Source organism: Pristis pectinata, chromosome 16 (genome assembly GCF_009764475.1).
Source record: "Pristis pectinata isolate sPriPec2 chromosome 16, sPriPec2.1.pri, whole genome shotgun sequence".
Lineage (NCBI taxonomy): Eukaryota > Metazoa > Chordata > Chondrichthyes > Rhinopristiformes > Pristidae > Pristis > Pristis pectinata.
The window spans coordinates 25572138-25595744 of record NC_067420.1 but is presented as its reverse complement, the minus strand read 5'-3'; the positions used below and the strand labels follow the sequence as shown (position 1 = coordinate 25595744).

The following is a 23607-nucleotide window of genomic DNA, read 5'->3' as shown; positions in this document are numbered from 1 at the left end:
ACTTGCAGAAGGTGAAGTAAAATTTGCAACAGGTGGCCAAAAATGCCCCAAATGCGACTGATAAATTCAGGTCAGAATTACAAACTGAGAAAGGCTGTAAAGAGAGAGTGGAAAAATCTTATTATATATAAAAAACATGTGATTCACATCACCATGCATGTGTGAGGAATTTTTGGCATGGAATTTTATTAGTGTGGTGGTCAAAATTGTGTTGCCATATGGCGGGCCTGTGGCTAGTCACCATCATTTTGCCCACTGGCTACTGGAGATGAAAACTATCAAGCAATACAAATTATTAACAGAGACAAGTTTAAAGATTAAAATTCAATACTTACTATACATGCTTTCAATTGGGATATTTCTAGAGCAATCGGTGCTATTAATGGCTCTAAATATATTGCAGTGCCAGGAACAGGCTCAACCATAGAACCATACAGCACAAAACAGGCCCTTCGGCCCACCATGAAGGCACATGTGAAACCACAATTAGCTATTAACCAACATGGGATAAAAGACAAAGTTATATACCACCTTTCATGACCTCAGGGTGTTCCAATATCCTTTATACTTTTTGAAACGTAGCCAGGATTCATCAACAGATCCAAAAGATGACACTTCCAACAAAACAGCACTTTCTCAATACTACACTAAAGTGCCAGCCTGAATTAATGCTAGAGTGCAGGACTGTGGCTTGAATTTATAAAGTCTTGACTCAAGGGGCAAGTACTGTCTTTTGGTCATCTGACACTTCAGATTCCTAATGCTTTTGTGGGATGGGACAAGTGAAAGTGCATTAGAGTTCAGAACCATAACATGCCAATTTGTTGCACTTCACTGAAGTGTTTATGTACTCTTCCTCAACAAAATGTTTATGTACTTTAATAAGATAATCATACTAGAATAAAATGCAAATGCATCCAAGTTCCAGAAACAGGAAGGTATTAAGAATGGAACAGGTGCATTAAGAATGTCTGCTACCAAAGCCGAAATGTTGCTTGGGGGATTGTTACACACAAATGAAACAGATGATGCTCATTACTGATGTAAAAGGATTAGTGTTTTCATGCAGGGTTTTCTGCTCCTGAAAGACACACAGCATGACCATCTGAAATAAACAATCTTCTGTTAAAAGGGAATATCATTTTTGCATAAACTGATGTGTGCCAGCAGTCAACAGTGAGCTCAGAACTGTAACACATTGCCAACAATTGAAAGCAGCACAAATTGACTTGCTCTCCACTCAGATCAGGAATTTAATTGTTCAGAAAACTCATTCTTAATTCTAGGGAACTACCACAATACACTAAAAAAAATCCCCTATCCAATTAATCCTGATTGTTTAGCATGTGGCTCAAGTGATGCTACACTCTTTCAAGATAATGGGGCCCTGGTTCCTACATTCCCTTTCAACAAACCTGACTCATTGGAAAAATTATACCATCTAACATCAAAAAAGGTGAATTATAAGTGTGTTGTGGTATCAACAGAAATAACACCCAATAGTCCAAAAAAAAATCTCAGTTGAGTTGCTTCCGGCTTCTGCCCTCTTCCTTTCCAGTCCTGATGAGGGGTCTCGGCCCAAAACATTGACTGTTTATTTCCCTCCTTGGATGCTGCCTGACCTGCTGAGTTCCTCCAGCACTTATTGTGTATTGTCTCAGTTGAGTTTGCCATCTTTGATTTCCTATTTCCCAATTGAAAAACTAATTTAGATATTAACACAAGAAGAATGATATTAGTGTCCATTGATGCTCAGTTAGGTACAGTAAATAGTTAAGGAAGAATGCAAATTGACTGATTAGTGGAGTGGGAAGATAGGCAACATACAGAAATGCAGAAGTAGATATTAGTGGGGGTGGGTGGGGGGGGGGGTGGAAGAAAGAAGGAAGCTTCTGAAAAGAAACCAATACCACCAATGTCTTCAGAAGCAGACAAAATGCTTTAAAAAGGTGATTCAGAGAAAGGCTCAAGAAAGCAGAGCTCAACTCAGCAAAACAGGATAGCATAAAACACACGAAATAGCAGAACACAGTTCAAAGAAATTTTGAAAATTGTCTTATAAAACCAATGAGAAAATAATGGGAGACATTCCAAGAGCTCAGTTCAAAGCTCTTTTACCAAGGGAGGAAATCGCAATGTTCATGGCTACTAAGTATTCAGGAAAAACAGATTGGGGAGGTGCAGGAGAGAAATATGTCAGTGATGGTCCAGTTTAAGGGCTTGTTTGTGCATTATTGATCAAGTGAACAAATCAGTCACAGCAGGGATGAAGAGGTTATGGGGTCAAAGACATGAAGGGCCATTTTTACAATAGGAGTAATTGTAAGGTTATCATACTTAATACTATAATGGAACAACTTTGGACAAAAACTTTCCAATGTTCACACATGCACAGCAACTCAGAAAAGTGGAACTGCGGTCTCAGTTCTCCTAGTCAGAAAGCTTTGCGACTTGCCAAGAAATTCAGCTTTATAAACTTCTAAAGGTTGTAAAAATTGCTGTACCCACCAATCATATACCCATGAAGCTGACAAGAAATTGGGAGCTCAACATTCAGGTATAACAGAATTTTAATCTATATGACAATTACATTTTACAATTGCATAATTACACAAATTCAAAATTGACCCAATGTGGAAAACAAATTGAATGTATCAATATTTATTTCTTCTTTGCATTTCTTTACTTATAATCCTAGACACAAGTTACATTGAGTGAAATATTCCAATATACGCTTACTGACTTAGACATAATAGATGTGAAATATGGCTCCACAGCACATTCTTACAATTGCTAACAGCAATCAAATTGGTCCTGATGTGGCACCCACCTGCACATATTTCTGTTGCAAGTTGCACTGGATGCCATATTGGTGAGGGCATAAGTCCATGTGCAACAAATACCTGCAAAAAAAAATGCAGAGCACATAGATCATCAAATCAGCACACAAATCCAATTTTATACCAATGCTGTCTTTTTGGAACACAATACTTCAGCTAACACTCCTCACAAATTTGCAAAGCTGAAGATGCATTCAGCATGTGAAAAGATCTCCAACAATTCTATGTAAAAGAGGATTAATTACTGACAGGTTAATGGCCAATGGGTTTCTGTTCTCTTGCATATTTACTGTCACCTCCAATTAGCCATTGAAAGGAAAAAAAGCACAAGGATGGAGTTGCAATGGTGGGAGGGGCAGTATGATATCAGTGAATTATAAGAGATTGTGCAATGAAGGAGAAATGGAATACAAATATGATTATTTACAGAGAAACTTTGAGACAAGGGAAAAGTGCACCACAATTATTAACTGGGAGGCTATTGTCCTTTGCTGTAGTTTCAGCTCCGTTGCCTGCCAGTCTCAGTTTAGCCTGCTCCAATTTTGTCAAATACTACCTCCTCCATATGAGCATGAAGAAGCTGCATCAGCTACCTGCTGGTTAGCTGCCATTGCTGCCTGCAATTATCCACCACCTTGGCCTGAAAGAGAGGAGGAAAATATTAACAAATGTATTGCAATGGCTTTACATGAGGTGCACGTCATGCTCATTCTGAGATAAAGCTCAAGGCTTGCAGCAACGCTTAGTGTGCAAGGCTGTACTAGAATATATGATTGCTATGGATGAGTCTTGGTTGATAAAAGATTGCCAAGTAGGTTTGCAAGGTGGGTCTAGGTGCAGTGCACAAAGCAGTATCCAAGGTTGGTAGTGCAGTTGGTGCAAATTATAGCATTTGAAGATTCATTCAATGACCTTGCATACTTGTGCAAAGTCACTAATCTTCTTAAGGCCCTTCATCCAGTAGTTGGGACTTGATGTCCATCACAGATGTCCACAGTTATCTTCTTCAACCGCCTTTACATTGTCTTTCTCAAGTCTCCTGTCCCCTGCAGGTAAATTTCATTCCACCTACTATGTACCACGTCCAACCAAACTTCCAGTCAAAAGTACAAAGGACATCGGTTAGTTCCCCCCCCCCCCCCCACCCCCTGAGTTGTTCCACTTTCCAGATCAATTTAAATTCCATGACTACCAGCACCATTTGCTCCAGTCACAATAGCTTTGAGGTGCAGGTTGGTTTTAAGTAGTGCAGAGCAGTTTTATGTAATGAAAGCCACTCATGAGTGTTGACATTGAACAGGCAACCACCTAAGTTGAAAAGATGGGCTCTAGGCTTCCAAAGTATATCCACATGCATATTCCTCAGTGTCTGTACATAGGCTACGCCATCATAATTCTTAACTAAGTCCTTGAGTAGAATGCGTGTTACCTCACCCTTAAGGGAGCTAAAACTACTCTCTCCCCGTGGTCAGGCTATACTCCCCCTTACATAGTGGATCACCAAAACCATCCTCTACTAGACAAAACACCAGGATCAACCTGGTAGACAAGACTGAAAATTGGTGATAGAGGGAGTCTTCTTCCTTCTCCTGCACTGCCAATACCTGGCAACAGGTGCCTTTCTCATTTCAGGCACGCAAATGAGGGGAGGAGTTGATAGGTTGGGCCACCCTGATGTTAGAAAGCAGAAGAGATCGTGGGACAAGGGGATTGTGGGATCTGGGATGTGGAATGAATATGGTATTCCCCAATGATCTCCAATCCTGTGCAGGCCCACGATCACCAACCTCTTTTCTAAACATTTATGTCTATAGACAAGGTGGCTCCCCTTCAACCTTCTGCTGCATACTTCAATTCTTTCGGGACAAGGTTCCTCAGAAAAGTGTTAGAGCATTACAAAAGTATGCATGATCTTTACCTGCTAGTGCAGGTTCAATAAACTTCTTGCGTCATTGCAATTTCTTAGGGCATCACTTCTGGGACCGATCACTCTGGATACCTTATTCCACCAGCATATCAATTTGACCCCTGATGGCCTTCTTGTTCCCCAAACCTGTTGTACCCTCTTGCAAAGGTCCACTAAAATTCCCTGAATCTACATTTGTGAAACATGGTGTATGCACATCTGTGCACTGCCATGGTTACTCTGATGCTCCCCAAACTACACAGTGACTCCCGAACAGTCAGATTTAGTGATCATCTCCCCTGTATGAGATGCAGCCATGAGGTCACTAATGCAAATGACGGATACAAAATTGGAGTCTTCAAAGTGCACAATGCCTGTACATTGTAGGCATGCAAAATTCACAGAAATCTTCCTTGGAAAACTCAATGGTAATCCATGTTTTTATGTCAACAACTGAGAGGAGAAACCATTGCTAAAGAAACTTGAGGAGAGAAAAGGAACCACATGTGGCAGTCCCACAGAATATCAGAGCTGGAGAAGGATAGCAGGGCAAGTGTCAAGAGTTTATGATGGATTAAAGAATTTGAGACTGGATAGGGGACAATAACTGACAAGAATGAAAGAGGAGAAACAATAGCAGTGTGAAGGTGAGGAGCGAGCAGTCAGGGAAAACAAGCATGCAGGAGCAGCAAGCAGTAAAGAAGGAACACTACATGTTGGTCTTCACTGCAAAGAGGTTTTGAGTACAGATGCAAGGATTACAATTATACAGAGCCTCACTGAGAACACACCCAAACTATTGTGCACTGTTTTTGTTTCTTTACTCAAGAAAGGCAATCTCGTCCAGACAATGGCTCACCAGACAGATTCCCAAGATGGCAGGGCCATTGTACAAGGAGAAATCAGTTTGGCTAGATCAGCATTCGCTAGAGTTCAGGAGAGGAGATACCATTGAAATAAAATTCTGTCAGGGCTTCACAGGCTGGATTAAAGTTTCACATGGCTGGGAGTCGAGAACCAGGGGTCACAACCTCAGGATATGGGGCAAGACATTTACAATGAGACAAGGAGAAATTTCTTCCCTCAGAGAGTAGCTAACTTGTGAAATTCTCTGCCACAGAAGAATGACGCCAGGTTGCTGAATATATTTAAAGCAGATAGATAGATAGACATCTAAACAAAGGATATTAAGAGATATGAGAGAGCAGGAAAACTGTATTGAGACAGAAGACCAACCATCATCCTACTGAATGATGGAGCAAACTTGAAAGGTCAAATGGCCCACTCCTGCTCTTAGTTTTCTATGGTTCTATGTTCAATATTGCATAGAATCAGATACAGCATGGGTTAAGTAGTAGAGTCAGGTAACTGTGTTGGGTGAAGAAAGAATTTGAAGCAAAAGGGGACTAGTTTTAAACGATTGATGAGATTGTAGAATTACAGAATTGTTATGGCACAGGAGGTGGTGTTCAACCCACTGAATCTGTGCTGGCTCCAAGTGCTGTGTGTGGTTCTGGTCCCTATACTATAGGAGGGATGTGATTAAGCTAGAAAACATTTGCAAAGATGTTGCCAGGACTGGAGGGCTTGAGTTATAAAAGGAGAGGCTGGTTAGGTTAAGACTATTTCTCTAGAGCAAAGGAGGCAGAGGGGTGACCTGGTATATAAAGTTATGAGGGTGGATTGTCACAATCTTCCAGGGTTCAACTATGTGCTCAGCCCCTTAAGAACTTCGGCTCATATACACCAGCTTCCCCTGTTCTTGCACGGACTTTATACTGTGTCTTCTTAGGACGTGATATTCCTTCTGCTAAGGTGTATTTCTCTACATTAAATTTCACCTCTCACTTGTGTGTCCATTCAGCCAACCTATGTCTTCTTGCAGTCTATTCCTATCCTCCCCACTGTTTACCACACTTCAGCTACAGATTTTATAATTAGAGATAAGAGGTAATGGAAGGTACAAAATAAAGGAAGAATTGTCTTGGTCATAGTGAAAAGAAAAACATAGAAAACAGATTGTAGAGGAACAGAGGGATCCAAACTCACCAGAAACCTGGATAAAAGGTGGAATGCAAAGAGGCTGGAGTTTAAAAATAGTGAGGTTTGGATGAAGGGTGTTGGCAAGGCCTCACTTGGAATCTCATACAGTTTTGATCCCCTTACCCAAGGTATAGTAACGTTGGAGGAATTACAAAAGGAGATTCACCAGCTCAATTCCTGGGATGAGAGGGTTGTCTTACTAAGAGAGAATAATAGTTTAGTCTTGTATTTCCTTGGAGTTTGGAAGAATGGGGGTGACATTATCAAACATACAAGACCCTGAGTCTCAAATAAGGGGTCATACCTACAAGAAAAACTGATGTACACAGAAATTTCGTCTTGTAGAGTGCCGAATATATGGAATTCTCTGCTGCGGAAGGTGGTGGAAGCTGGATCATTAGCAGTATTTAAAGTGGAGGTGGATAAAGATTGGACTAATCGAGGAATAGAGGGGGATGGGGAAAAAAAAAGGCACAGAAGAGGAGTTGAGGCCAGCATTGATCAGCCATGATCATATTAAGTGGTAGGGCAAGCTTGAAGGGCCTGATAGCCTACCCCTGCTCTCATTTTCTTGTGTGCTTATGGATGTGTAACCCAGAGCAATTTTTGGATTTTACATGTATGGAATGAATAAAAGTTAAAAGTTCTGCAATGAATATACTGAAAACAAAATAGGTGCAAGTTCAGACACTTATAATGGGTATACTTAAACTGTAAAAGATGAACAATTCTGCAAAGTACGGCCATAATGAAGGGTTGCAGTTCTGAGGAACAAACACTTTCACTGTAATAGGGAGAAGTTAAATGGATCAATTTAATTCAAAAGGTAGAAGGAATACTCATTGGCTGGTGGTGAAGTGTTAGCAAGACGATATAGAGCAACGGTCATCACAAATTTCAGAGAAGAGGGAAGAGCAGAGATGTAAAAAAATTGGAATGTGGCAATTGAGGCACAGAGTGCATACATTTGTAAAGGAATTGGGTAAGAATTTGGTGGTGTACTGGGTAGTAAAGGGCATGAGAATAGATGGAAAAGATAGTCCCACTTGCAACTGCAAGTGACAGAATAGCTATGATCAAGCAAATGATCTCCTTTGCTCTTACTTCTATTTACTGCTTGCCGAACCAGACAGTTTGAAAGAAACATATTTAAACTAAGCATTTTTAGAAACTCATAGCATTTTTGAACAACTGGTGCGGGGGGGGGGGGGGGGTGGGGTGGAAGGAAGGTGCAGGAGTTCTCCCTATCATCTGGCCAATCTTAATTACTTTTCCCATTTACAGAAGCATCAAACTTCTAAAACCTGCACGTGAAGATTCCCCCCATCCCCAAGTAGTCACCCAAGAGTCTGAGCTTTATTTTTTTTGAACTCCTAAATGCTTTCAACAATCAGTTATTTCATGCTGTCCATGCTGAACTCCTCTTATTGTCCAAAAAGCTTTGATCAAAATCACTCCCCACAACCCCACCCAACCTCTCCCAAACTTCTAAATTCCAGGGAATGCAAACCTGTTTTGTCTTCTCTTCAATTTAACCCATGGGGCCTTGACTGCATTCCAGAGTCTAATCAATGTTTGGTATTAACATCAAACCCTTGCATTCCAGTTCTCTTGACAAAGTACAGAATTCTATACATTTGATTTTCTGTACTCGTTTTGGCATTTTAATGTTTCGTGTACATCCAAGCATCTCCAGCAAGATTTTCACTTGTTGGAAAGGTACCATCTTCCCACAGTTTTAGGTCCAAAAGAAATTACCTCCCATTTGACCAAATTGAAGTCCTATGTTACAGTTTATTCTGAAGTTGACTATTGGAGGGGAATCATCCCAGTTTCAGGTGTTCCTTGGGGCACTGTCCTACTCCACCGATGCCTGCTGCTTCTTCAAGATGTACTCTCCTTCACAAGGCTAGAAGTGGAGCTGTTCATTCTTGACACACAAATGCTCAATTCCAGTCACATCTCTGCAGATAATACACCCATGTAGCAAGACCTAGACAACATTAAAGCACTGGCGTACAAAAAAAAACCAAAATGCAATCACACCACACAAGTACTAGGCAATGAATCTCCTTTCAACATTCAATAATGTAACAATGGAAATCATAGAAGACTTACAACACAGGGAGATCATCATTCAGTCCATCATAACTGCCAATCAATAAAAGAACTACCAAACCTATCCACATTGAGTATCCCCAATCTGCAACTCCCTAACAAAAGTGTATAATGTCCCTTCAAATTGATTCCAATAACTTGTCTGAAATTTAACTAACTGGCTTCAATTATTGCGGCTATTCCTTTCTCTTTTTTAAAAAAAAGACAGCCCCACTACACAATTCCCAAGTATCGCCACTGACTAGAAACTTAACTAGACTAGCCACAAATAACATTACTACAACAGCAGTTCAGAGACTGGGATTTGTGGTATGTGACTCATCTCCCAACTGCCCAAAGTCTTCCACCATCTACCACAGACAAATCAGGAGCATGAAAGAACACTCTCAAGCAAAATAATCCACTTGCCTGGATGAACATAGCCACAACACTCAAGATGCCAGGTGGTAAGCTTGTAAAAGCATCCCGTTTAAACGGCAGTCTACATCTTAAACATTCACCTCCTCCACCATTGGGGTACTGTTTCTGCTGTGCACATTATTCATCAAGTTGCATGGCACAAACTTAAAGCTTCTTTGAAAGAAGCTCATTCACCCATGAGCTCTATTGCCTAGAAGAATGGTCAAAAACGTCACTTACAAGTTACACATCACCAGTGACTGAAACTATTGTCTTATTCTATTGTCATAGGGTCAAAATTCTGGAACTACTAATTCAACAATGTGAAAGTGCTACAGCCAGAAGGACTGCAGCTGTTCAAGATGACAGCTCACCACCACTTTATCAAGGGTAATTATGGTTTGGCAATAAATGCTGGCTTTTACAGCAATTCCCACATTCAAAATAAAAAACCTTCTCTGTAACACTGTATCGGCATGGTCTCTTATGCAAATCCTTATTGGCCCTCTGATTAGCTGACAATTCAAGGTTTTAGACACTCAATTCCTATTTCCAATGACATGCTAAGCTAACTGGGCGACACCTCTCCTCTTGCAATGGCACACATTAATTTTTAAATAAAAGCCACATGTCATTACACCCCCCCCCCCAAATTCTGAACTTCAGAATGTTATATTTATAAATATGCAAGCTCACATCTCTTCTTGAAAATCCTAGACTAGCACCATCTAATCCTGTGGAGCATTACAAATTGACAAGTCCTATGTCCACTTTTATTTTGCTTGTGTGCTGTAGATTTACAACGTCAACTTTATATCTTCATCAATTATGCCATCTTCCTTCATTGCAAAGAATACATTCAACAGGTCTGCCATTGCCTTATCATGTACAGCATCATCATTAACCACTTTCAAGGGGCCTACATTGATTAGACACATTGGACAGAGCTTGCCGAGAGAGCATTCAATGCCACAGCAAGCCAAATATACATTTTGGGGCAAGGATTCACTGCTTGCTGCAGTTATGCTTCAGTACAATATTGGACTTCAAAATAAAAAAACTTCAGTCTGCTCATTTAGCCCTTTCAAACCCCACTACGTGTGGACTCAACATAGTACAGCACAATAAATGGAATTAACACAAATTTTAGATCAATTTAAAACAAATCAAAATAAATGTGGAAGAATGTTAAACCTCCAGCTACCTGCTATCCACATTAACAGGAACCTCAACCCCAAAACAGTTTCAATAGTTAGATGCATAGAACAGTATAGCACAGGAAGAGACCCTTCGAGCCACCACATCTGCACTAACCATGATGCCAAATCAAACTCATCCCATCTACCTGCACATAGTCCACATCCTGATATTCCCTGCCTGCTCATGTGTCTGTCTACATGCCTCTTAAATGTTGCTGTTGTATCTGCTTCTGTCACCTTTCTTGGTTGCAAATTCCAGGCACCTACCACAGTGTTTCGAAAAAAAAAAACTTGTCTTACAAATCTCCTTTAAACTTTCCCACTTTCGCCTTAACCTATGCTTTCTAACATTGGACATTCCCATTCTGGGAGAAAAAGACTGACTATCTACCCTGTCTGTGGCTCTCATTATTTTATATATCTATCAGGTTACCCCTCAGCCCCCAACACCCTAGAGAAAACAATCCAATCTCTCCTTATAGCAAATACAGCCCAGCCCAAACTTCATCCTGGCGAACCTCTTCTGCATACTCTCTAAATCTTTCTTATAATGTTGTAACCAGAACTATACACAATACTCCAAATATATTGTCACCAAAGTTTTCTACAGCTTCAATGTGACTCCCCAATTTCTGTACACAATACCCCAACCAGTGAAGGCAAGCATGCCATACACCTTCTTTACAGCCCTATCTACTTGTGTTGCAACTTTCTAGGAGTCGTGAACTTGCACCCCAAGGTCTCTCTGTATATGAATGCTCTTAAAGGTCCTGCCATTTACTGTATACTTTCCTCTTGCATTTGACCTCACAAAACACAACACCTCACGTCTGGATTAAACTCCATTCTCCAATTCTTCGCCCAACCTAGGTCTGCTGTTTTACATATACAGCATCAGCATTTTCATCACTTCTCACAAAACACCACCAACAGCTATCCAATAACACACTGAATTATCTCGAGACCAAAAAAAGAGGGCAACATGCACTACTTGAAGATGAAAGTACCCATTTCCAGCAGAGATTCAGAAAACTACCCACCAAATCCACAAGAGTGATTAGAGTGATTTACAAAATAGCCTTAACAGCAAAAGAAAAAAATATTGGTAGTCAATCCCCAGATTATGACAGGGTTACAAACAATGCTCTGGAATAGAACCCGAAATCAGAAATAAACAAACTGTGGGGGGGGGGGGTCACAGAACTGCAGTGATGGGAGAGCGAGCGAGCAGGCGCTGGAAGAGCGGCCACCAGCCAGCTTCACTGACTCAGTGAGCTGAGTCTCCTCGCACACCCAGCTCTGCTCGGTGTGACCCAGCCCCCTCTTGTTGCGGCTCGGTGGAGGGAAGAGAAGGCATGTGGAAATGCCCTGTTGCTACCCAGCAGAAGATGCCGGCAGCCCCTCAGCAGCTGGCAAATCCAACCCCATCCATCCCACCAGTCTCCCAAATGCTCATTTGTATGTACAGGATGTCCACGAGTGTTTGTAACTTGGAGGACCAGTACTTGTTTCAAGCATATCAGCACCAGTCATTTCCAATTCTAACAATAACTGTGTGAGCCAAGGAACCCCAAAGGGCTCCCACCAGAAATTTATTTTAACTCTCATTCATTAAACAGTTAAATTTGCCCATCCATCCCCCACCAATGATGCTGCATTTCATTGGCAAGATGACAGATAGGTGGTGATCTGGCTCCAGGCTATTGCTAAACCACCTCAAACTAAATACCTGGTTGAAAATATCAGAATCACTCTCGTCTCCAAGATTCTGCCTTCACTCATCCTTTCCAACCCCCTCTTCCCACATTCCCCACCACACCCCCCCCACCCACACAACTAACAAGGGATTAAAACACAGAAGGCCAGGAACAGAAAATCCCTTCAAAGCAGACAAATTTCAAGTCTCTGTACAGCAGATCTGAACATATTTCACAATAAGCAAACAAAGCTTATCTTTTTCTGTCAACATCAGTAAAGAAAATTGCGCTGGTCATGGCTACTGATACGGCACAGCTGCCAGCCCCAAGTGAAGCAACAGCCCCATTAAACAAAGCAGGCTGCCAATGAATATGCATTCCTAATATGTGCACTCCACTAAAAAAAATACACTTCAGTGTTGTTAAATGTAGCAAAACACACAAGCAAAAATCAAGTTCCATAGTTATCTTCATTAAATTAAAAAGGTGTCTCCATATTCATTCTGCATCTTTTCAGAACAGGATTTATAATGACAACTTATTCATAAACAAATCTCACACTCATTTTGGTTAGTTTACTCAATGTCAATATTACAGTATCTATTTCCTGTTATAAATCAATGCAAGTTAATCTTGGGATCCATCCCCAGAATACAACAGCATTCCCTTGAACAAAAATGCAGCAGAGAGTTATTAAACCTGTTCCAATATTGTGAGAACAGTTATGTATTTCATTAACAAATGTATTACCCATTTACAAACAAAAATTTAAATATAGGATTGGCTATAAGTATTCATATCTATGTTCACAATATTGATAGAATGGCTGAAGGTGTTGTCATAGGAGGAAAAGCAAGCTTGTTGAAGCATGCAAGACCGAGTGGGTTTGACAGAGGAGATAGTGTGAGGATGTTTCACTGGTGGAGAAATGTAGGATTAGGGGCCAGAATAGCAGAACAACAGTACCTAATTATAAATAGACAAAAGGGGAATTCCTTCGCTCAGAAGGCTGCAAATCTTTGGAATTGTCTACCCCTAGAGCTGCAAAGGCCTTCATCAAGACAGATGATTTTTTGGACACAGGGGAATTCAAGTATTATGGGAATCCAGCAGAAAAGTGGAGGAGTTGAGGACAATCAGAAGAGCCATGATCTTATTGAATGGCAGGGTATAACTGAGGCACTGTATGGCCAATGATGCACCAACTTGTGTCCTTTTACACAGTAGTGTAGTAATTATATTATTGGTACTGGAAACAACAGAAGACTGGACTAATAGTCCAGAAAATGGAAATTCAAATCACAAGACCACACTTAAAAGTATTCAAATCCAGCTTCCAAAAAAGCACATTTTAGAAAATTCAGTTCTCTAATTTCCCTTGGGTATGTCCAGCACTAAATATGGTTAACTATTAACTGCCAATTGAATGGCCCAGTGAGCCAGTTTTATCAAATTCAGAGCAATTAGGAATAGACAACGTGTACACAACTTACTACAGCTACCCATACCTGCATTTTAAAAAATGTTTTCAGTAATATGGGTCTGGATTTTGCACATGGGGCCTATGGAGTTCAACTATTTTACCCCTTATAACTTTGATTACACATACAGATTAACTACTGAACAATCACTGTTTTTGTTATTGTCATACTCAAGATACCGGGCAAGCTCAGAATTATCAAAGTAAAACATAGTGTTCTTCAAAAAGAATGTACATAGGGCAACTATAACTTATGAACATAAGGGGGCTTGCTGTCCACATTCACCACTTGGATTCTCCATTGTATAGTGCCAAGGCTTTGCCAGTTGGGTTCAGGATGCTCTCAGGCAGAAAGTTCAAGCAGGCAAGTGCAGGGCAACTGGGAATGAAAGTGACATTCAATGTTTTTTTTTAAAATCAATGCTTTTTTTAAAAAAAAAAGTCCCTGACATTCAGGATCATTAAAAAATGGAAATTAATTTTTAAGAAATTAAATTGCCATTTCCAGAAAAAAAACTACCTAGATAATGAACCAGTCCATAGCCTTGTTTAGGCAAGAACTGATAAATCGCAAGTAACTGCTCATCAGACAAGTGCCCGACTATGACCATCTCCAACAAGGTGTAAACAGCAATCCTTAACATTCAACGGCACTACTGTGGTCTTAAGCACAATTAATCACCATCCTGGAGATCACCACTGACCAGAAACTCAACTGGGTGAGCCACATAAATACAGTCGCTTTGAGTACAGTTCTGAAGCTGGCTATGCTGCAGCAAGTGACTAACCTCCTGACACCACAAAGCCTTTCCACCATGTTCATGAGCATTATGAAATACTTCCCACCTACCTGCAGCTCCAACAACAGTCTTGATTAGTACCTCAACTTTCACTCAGCACACAGTAACTGTAGTGTGTACATCCTCAAAATGCATCAAAATGCAAACATTAATATAGCTCACCTGCTCCAGTCTTACAGCACCTTGCTAATCTGTGACTTCTACCAAGGAAGAGAGCAGCAGGCAAAAGGCCTCTGCATGGCCTCTCCAAATCATGGCTCCTGTCCCTTCATCACTGCTGGGTCTTAATCCCAGAACCTTAATCAACAATGCTGTGCAAATCACATCTCCAGATATCAAGACTACATTTTACTGAGGGAATATACATGCTAAAACAAAAAGATAACCAGGTTAGAAACAAACATAGGCAATGAACTAGTTTCAAAGGTTTGAAATTTTCAGCACAACTTTCTTGAAATGCTGCAGGCCAAATATGAAAAGAGCTGACATTTGCTTCAGAAGGGTGAAGTGCTTAGTTTATAACAAAATGTGGAAAACAAACAAAACTGCAAATGCTGGAATGTGAATCAAAAGAGAACTCAGCCAATCAAGCAGCATCGGTGTAAAAGGAAACCAGTTAACCATTGCACATTGTAGACCCTTCATCAGAACAGAGAAAGAGAGAAAGTAAATTAGTGTAAGTGGAGGAGGCAGCAGGCAGAACAAAAGGGAATGTCTGTAATAGGGAGAAATGATGTAGCCATTGAATGGACAGTTAAGCTCCCTTATCTGTCTAATGTGTGGCTACTGTTGTGAAATCTGGCTAATGTTCTACAGTTTGGCCTACTGGAACCAAAGGTTCTGACCAAAATTTACATCCATAACCACATTTCTATCTTCAGCAAATGTCTTGGGCTCCAGCTCATCCCACTATCATCCTACTTAATTTGAACCCACCTGGGATCACATATTTAATCAGAACTATACATCGTGCAAATGGAGAAGACAACACCTGTCCATTCACCTTTTCCCTTCCCATCATCCAGGCACCCAGTCATTCCAGGTGGAGCAGCAATTCACTTCAGTTTATCAACTTCATTCGGTGTTAACAATGTGGCCTCCTCAATACTGGAGAAAACAAAGTCTGAGTGATCATTTTTTGGAGCACCTGAGCTCAGTCCAGAGCTTCTGGTTGCCAGACATTTTAATTCACCAGCCCACTCTCACTCTAACCTCTTTGCCTGTGGCATCCTGCACTGTTACAATGAGGCCCAAGGGAAGCTTGAGGAACAACATAATTTTTCATCTGGGCTGGTTGCAGCCTGTAGGATGTAGTCAAAGAGTCAAAGTCACACAGTATGGAATCAGGCCCATCTCTTTCTTGATTCTGAGGAAGGGCTCTACGACTTGAAATATTAACTTTTTTTTTCCATTCCAAGAAATGTTGCTTGGCTGGCCAAGTTCACTTAGTATTTCTGTTTTAATAACAATACATTATTTTTAATACAAATATACTAATATCTGCAATTTCCCCAGCTTTCTTTGAAATGTTTATTGCACTTCCAGTCACATACACACAAAATCCATATAACCTTCTCTATAGAACTAATGGATCCACGACTAGTGTAGGTTTCAAAAAAAAAGGTAAGTAAAATGGATGGTGCCTCGTAGACAACATAATTAGTTATTAGAAATGACTGATAATGCTTTGTTACACAGGCAACAATAAAATTCTGCATTAACTACAATGTTAGTAAAGAAAAAGCTTGCTTTATGTCATGTCTTTCATAATTTCAGAAAATCCCAATCTACATTACACTTAATAAAGTAATATTAGTTCAAATCTTCCACAGACCAGTTTGCCAACCATGGTAGTTAATTACCCAAATCAGCCTTCACTTGGAACAGATTAACCAACATGAACTTCCTCAAGGAAGCTGGCACTGACCTTTTGCAAGGCAAGGCCTTCTGATTGAGAGTAGTAAACTCCACCAATAGAATTGTTTTAGCAGCTGGGTAAATTAATGCATCAGCCTTACCAGCTGTCAATGAGACAATATTTATGAACATCTCTGATAGTCAAACATTTCAACATTTAAATATTAGACATTGTTTTGTATTTTTAAAATTTTAACAATCAAGAACATTTCAGTTTATTCAACCAAATCAAAAATGAAAATTATCTTGCATTTACCTTGCATTGCCATTCTTCTCCATTCAAAGGAAGGAGCTTGTTGTTTCTGTACAAAGTCTAACTACGGTCAGCTTCCTAGCACAAGTTCCAGGAACCTGTGGAAGTTTACATACTGCTGCTGGAGTCAATGGAAAGTCCAGTACTGATGCAGTGGTCCTGTCAAAGGCAATCAACTGTGTGGCAATTTGTAAATTCACATTTGCACATGCTTGGGCAGGATTCCTGAACTTGTGCAGTTAGAAGGGTAGGTACCCACAATGCTAGTCCCCCCCCCCCACCCACCCACCCACCCCCCGAAAAAGACTTAAGTTGTTGCAGTATTTGGAAACTTGACAGTCAACATTTAGAAAAACAGAATAGAACCACAAACAGCAAAGATTTTTAAAATGAAATTGATTGAGAAACAAATAGTAACCAGAACTTCACTAAAAACTCCCATGTTCTTCCCCAAATATAGCCATGGGAACTTTTACATTCACCTGAAGGGGTGAAGAAAATTTAACATCTCATTAGATGTCAAGATTGGTGAATGTTCCAAAATAAAAATTCATCTGAGTTGTCAGCATTTTTCCCCCACTTTTTCTATTATCAATGAATAATGGAAAATGACAAGATAGGTTTGTCATGCTGTCAATGGATGTGTCACACTACTATGCCATGAACAAGAAAAAAAAACACTGGAAATAAATATTAGAGACTGTATACACTTCCTTCTTAAGAAGAGGGAAATAAGGTCCACCTGACATCTCATATTTCCAACTGCACTCAAAGATGAGGATTGGTATCTCTGGGGATTGACTTCACCTTTGTGCGATTAGGCCCCACCACATGATAGGTGCATCCGTGTCAATGTGGTGTCCAATACACATATTTCCATTGTATAAAAAAAACTATGGAGTCACCATACAAGAGCTCGAGGTTAAAGAGAGAGGAAATGATCACTAAAGGCAGCTAACTGAACTTACCTAAAGTCTGCACCAACTAAATCACACTGAATAACTACAGGAGACAAGAGACTTTGGGAAGCATCAATAACCTGATTTGTTTAAATGCAAGACCAAGTCAAGTTTTGCTGCAACATCTCGATTCAATGTCTGGTTCTGTTTATGAGGCAAAGTGAAACAGTGGATCCAACCATAATTTAAGAAAAAGTATATCAACAAGTACCATCTGAGTCGGCCACGACCTTACTGAAGGTAGAGGCAAGCTTGAAGGACCAAATGCCCAACTCGTTACCATTTCTTATGGTTTTAGTAAGTTACTGTTCACACACAATAAATTAGTTAACAGCCAAAGCTATGGAAGGACAAGTGACAGGAACTCCACTATAAAATGCCAGCAACCTGTACAGCTTTTAAATCTTTTTAATCAAAAGCAAACCAATCATCTCTGTTCCAGGACACCCTTGCTGAAGTTTCTCAGATCACTGCCTTAACCCCATCACAACAGAAAGAGGCTGTTTGTTGATGAATGCAGCTTCAAGCAATGACCATTTACAAGACATGTGCAACTTCTAATCTTTTTATTTGATATAATCAGCTGTTTTAAGTATCTTGGGATGTGCTTGCGATGTTAAAGCATGATTTATAAATTGGTATTAGATTGACGAGGGAAAAATTTATACTAAACACATGCCAATGTGCAATCCAACCACCTCAACCTTATCATCAGTATCTTGGATGTTACTGTTATCCAAAATCTCAGTGGTTGAGGTTAACTAGCCATATTATTTCCATGGCACTCAGGATAGGTCAATGGTATTCTATAGTGTATTGTTCACCTCCCAATTCCACAAAATTCCCTCCCCCCCACCCCCTCCAATCGGCCATGGTGAACAATTAGGACAGAAATAAAATCCTCCTCTCTACCCAGACAAGGTGTAGCTGCACGTATACTTGAGATACACAACAAAGCAGCCTACTACATTATTGGTATTGGTTTATTATTGTCACTTGTACCGTACAGTGAAAAACTTGTCTTACATACCGATCATACAAATCAATTCATTACACAGTGCAGTTACATTGGGTTAGTACAGTGCATTGATGTAGTACAGGTAAAAACAATAACAGTACAGAGTAAAGTGTCACAGCTACAAAGAAAGTGCAGTGCAATAAGGTGCAAGGTCACAACAAGGTAGATCATGAGGTCAGAGTCCATCTCATCGTACAAGGGAACTATTCAATAGTCTTATCACAGTGGGGTAGAAGCTGTCCTTAAGTCTGGTGGTACTTGCCCTCAGGCTCCTGTATCTTCTACCTGACGGAAGAGGAGAGAAGAGAGAAGGACTCTATTTTGAGTCTGTATTGCCTCTTGGCATCCCTGATAGCTTTCCAAAGGTCATAACTGGATTTCTTGTACAGATCAGGATGACCAGATTTGTGTGCAGCAGTCCTCGACTTCAGTAGGGAGTGGATCTTCCGGTTCATCCATGGTTTCGTGTTTGGGAACACCCGTATTGTCCTCTTTGGTACACAGTCCTCCACACACTTGCTGAGAAAGTCTGTGATGGTGGTGGCATACTCATCAAGGCTGGCAGCTGAGTCTTTGAACGTGGACCAGTCCACTGTCTTAAAGTAGTCACGTACTACTCAATGAACTAACAGCACATTGAAACAGAGTGCATACCATCTACAGGATGCATTGCAGTAACTCGTTCAAGTTTTTTTATAGCAGCACCGCTCAAACCCGCAATCTCCACCACCTAAAAAGGATAAGAGCAACAGATGCATGGGAACTTCTCCAAGTTCCCCTCAAGTCAAACACTATCCCAACTTAGACATATACTACTACTCCATCATTGCTGGGTCTAAATCTGGAACTTCCTATCTGCATTGTGTGAACACCTATGGCACACATACTACAGCATTTCAAAGACGACATCTCCATTATCTCTAGGAGAGGGGAATGTTCCCCTTGCCAACAATGCCAAATCTGGAGACCAAGTAAAAACAGTGAGCAAAGTGCAGAGAGTTGTGAGGATTAGGCAAAGTACTACACAGAAAGGATTTACACCACTAGGATGAGTGGAAGGATGTTTGTTCCACAGAAAATTCTGTGGAATATTCTTTGTCGTATTGGCCATGACTCTCAGAAGTTTCTGACGGTCCATTTGTAAATTTGAAACTATCCAAAAGTATTAATGCTTATGAAAATCATATATTCTTTGAATTAAACTTGAATTCAACCTAATTATGACCAAGATATGAAAGGCAGTTTGGAATACAATCAGATCAATTTAGATCAAGTTCCATTGTGTTAAATATGAACAGAGTGATCCTCCTTCAGATGCTATTATACTAGACAATTACCATAAAGCTGAAAATCCCACTTAATACTGAAAGATTTTCAGCAGTTAAACCAAAGCTATTACACCATAACTGCAGCTTCAAAGGCTGCAGTCATAACGTGTGTACAAGCAAAATACAAAATAATAGCCTAATAAGTTATCAGCATTGGAGATTAGGCTCTATCCACTTCATCTTGGGTCTTAACCTAGGTTTCATTTTAAATGACAAAACCATAAACCTATAAATAAAATCTTCCAAGTTCAAATTGAGTGCTAAACCTTTATTGCTTAAAAAAATTGCACTTTTCTTCTCTTCCCAAATGCTACTTATCCACGTGCAATGATAACTACCTATATTACACTGTATTATTGAAGTAGCCCAAATGGACACTTAAAAATTTTCAATTGCAATTTCACTCTCAAGAAAAAATGCTTCAAATGGCAAACATCTTAAAAAGCAAAGCACATTATTCTATTAAACAAACAAATCAAACAAGAATCAGGACATGAGAAATTCAGTACAAGAAACCATATAACCACAGTTCAAAGCCAAAGCACATACTCCATAAGGAATAAAATTAGCCCAAAGGATTGACAACTATCTTAAGCATTCAACTCTTTCCCTTAGGAAATTGTCAGTCCAGAAAAGTATAGAAGGAAAAGCAAAATTGAAATGCAATGTCTCAAGTGGAATAAATGACAAGACACCAACTCCATAATTTCTACTGGTTGGCAATAGGAAGCTGTATGAAAGCTCTACTGGGAAATATATGTACTTTTGCAGTGGGAGGTGGAGAGGATGGGAGCTGGTCTTGATTGCTGACATTTTGATTAGTGTGACAAACCTAGCCAATGGGTGCGGTGATTTGATGGTGCAGTACTCCTATGCAGTTTTCCAGTGGTGTTCCAACTTCTGATGATGCCCACCCCCCCTCCAACTTGGACAATTGAAGGATTCTGCCACAAGCACAAATCCACAATATTGTCCAGTTTGGATAAATCACTTTACTTACAACTGAAGCATTCAGTAAAGCTCCAAACCCAGGCGCAGTTTCAAATTTCTTCTGAAGCAGTAAAGCAGGCCTCAAGTTATATAAAAAAAATCAAGGTGGAAGAGGCAAAAGAATAGCTTTAATAACTGAATTTGTATTGAGAACAGTTTTTCCAGCAGCCAAAATAAAATTCAAATGCTGCAGCTGATCAGGTGCACAGGATAGTGCTAATTTTGTTCACCAAGACTACTGAAAGCATTTCGAAAGTTAATAACAAATAGCACAAGTTTTCAATGTATGCAGTAAGCAAACAAGTTATCACAACTGGTATATTCACACAGGAGAACTTGTTCACATATTCAATGGTTTATCAACTGTTTATCTAGTCACTTAATATCTCGCCATGATGATACCAATTTTGTCGGCTGCTTAGAATATATTTTAATTAATGAGTTCTGAAATTTCTACATTTCATATACCTTAAGACTGATTATCTATGCTTTACAAATACTGTACATTGTAGGTGTTATTGTTTGGCATCAGGAAATTGATTTGTTTACAGCATTTCCTTTACTAAAACAAATCTCTTTCACCATGTGCCCTCTTTCATGTAATATTTATTTCTGATTGGGCACAACTACCCATTCTCATCAGGCTAGGTCAGTTTCATTCCTGCAGTATATTCAACCCCAAATCAGTTTTATTCAGTGGAAATCTTAAATGAACGATAGGATTCACAACAACAGTACAAGGATAGGATAATCCACTGAGGTGCCTTTACACTCCATTATCCAAAGTGATTCCAACCTACCAATACTTTAAAGATTGACCACTGTATAACACATATACCGGACAAGCAATATTTCAGATCAAAAGACAGTGCAAAATAAGTTTTAGTGGAGCAACTGATAACTCATGAACCAGAATACAACCCATTTCTGTGGATAAAAGTAATGCATTTAAAGTGGTAGTGGGGGTACACCTCCGAAGTTAGAGGAAAATGGACATTTGCATTAATGTAATGAACGGGTCATGGGGGAAATAGTTAATTCACTCTGAGGATGTAGTTTAACCTCATCCGTTATTAGACTGCTTAAAGACAAGCTTGCGAAAAAACAACTCCTACCTCTGAGGAACGTCGATGTTTGCCGAAGTGAGGAGGCGTTTCTGTTCTGACACACAGCCAAGGGGGCGGGCCGCGGGCTCCTTCTCCACCTCGCCAATTCTGTTACATTTGTTTTCCAGATACCGGTCTTCTGTTTTTTTGGCTGTCAGGCCGCGTGGCTCCGGCGATCTTAAAGTGACATCGTTTTTCACCCGATCCTGAAGCACCGCAAGCGATTCGCTGGTTTTGCAATTCAAAAACATCTGAAGAAAATCCAAAATCCCTAGAGTTATGTCATTTTCCCCACACCGGGGCCAAACAAATTCCGACTTGTAAACTATCTTTAAAACGCGCGGGGAATCAGTACAGGGCAGGCAGATCGATTAAAAAGCACCACAGTCGTGCCTGGAAAATTGAAAATGTTGGCAAGTTTTTAGATTTTGCAAAGCAATACCCACTGAGCACAGCCGACTGCAATTCCAAGTATTCACTTATGCTCCATAAGCGACTAAGTCAAATAGAATCTCATTCCGTGGAGTACACAATTTACAGTCGTGTGCTTCTCTTCAGAGTGTGAAATGACCACCAAAGCTCAATTCACTTCGTGTCAGTCTTTAGTTTTATTAGGGACTGGACATTTAATTGGACCCGGTTTCCTTGATCTACTCTTTAAACTTTGGCCGTGCACTTCAGGCGCCATCTTAGTTGCAATGTGTATCAAATATAAAAAGTAATATGTCTGATTGCAAAAAAAAATGAAAGCATACCCCGAGTTTGCAATCGGTAGAAGTTACATAATTTTTATAAATGAACAAAATTTAATAGATAATGCTTAAATACCTTCTGATTACATCTGTATTTTCCTTTTCCAGATACTTTGACATCGATGCAGATTATTTCTTCTTCTGCATACTCTCTGAGTGAGCCATCATCTAACATAATTGTGTATACATTATTACCCGAAGGGTCGTTCTTACAAGCCTGAATCACTCCAGAAACTCTGACTTCGTCCGCTGAACTTGGCGCGCAAACCTTTGTGCCTACAACTTTATATTTTTTGGTAACGCGTTTGGAGCTCATAGTCTTTTCTGGAGGAGGAGGAAGGGGGGCGGGAGGTCAATTAATCGAAATAAGCTATTGCCCTTTAACGAGGCGAATGCAATTTTTTTTTAATATTCGTGTTGGATTGCTGTGTTGTCTGCAGAGAGCGAGACCAGACTCCACTCTGCAGCCGGCGTCCCTCCAGCACACAATTGTTTTGCTTCTCTAGGACCCACCGACCCCGCCCCTCTCACACTCGGCTCCGCTCCGCCGAATTTGAGCGGTGCGCGGCCCCGCCTCCCATTCACACCGATTGGTGCCCGGACACTATAAACATTCCATTAAAGAACGCTGACAGTGGCAACTGGGCGTGCGGCTGGTGTAGCCACATGTCACTCACCGCCGCCAACCAAAGTTGCTGCAGTTCCCCGGGAGCGGAGCCAGATTCACCGCCGCCGACAGCCCGTTTTAGTGCAACTAAAAAAAAACTTTGGTCAAAATACGCGCAAAGTTTTCGTCGCGTGT

General features: G+C 40.3%; 1 protein-coding gene across 6 annotated transcripts in view; it reads right to left on the bottom strand.

Annotated features, from left to right (window-relative positions):
* The window catches only part of LOC127578797 (zinc finger protein 704-like), a 97265-nt gene that overhangs the window by 73272 nt on the left and 386 nt on the right, over positions 1 to 23607 (bottom strand). For 2 of the 6 annotated variants that reach the window (XM_052031254.1, XM_052031257.1), the window contains exon 2: positions 22063 to 22304. In XM_052031254.1, coding sequence (XP_051887214.1) covers positions 22063 to 22304 — 242 coding nt within the window. Of the gene's footprint in view, positions 1 to 22062; positions 22305 to 22881; positions 23335 to 23482; positions 23560 to 23607 lie in introns of those variants that run through there. The other 4 variants (XM_052031255.1, XM_052031256.1, XM_052031253.1 and 1 more) reach the window with 4 other exon arrangements.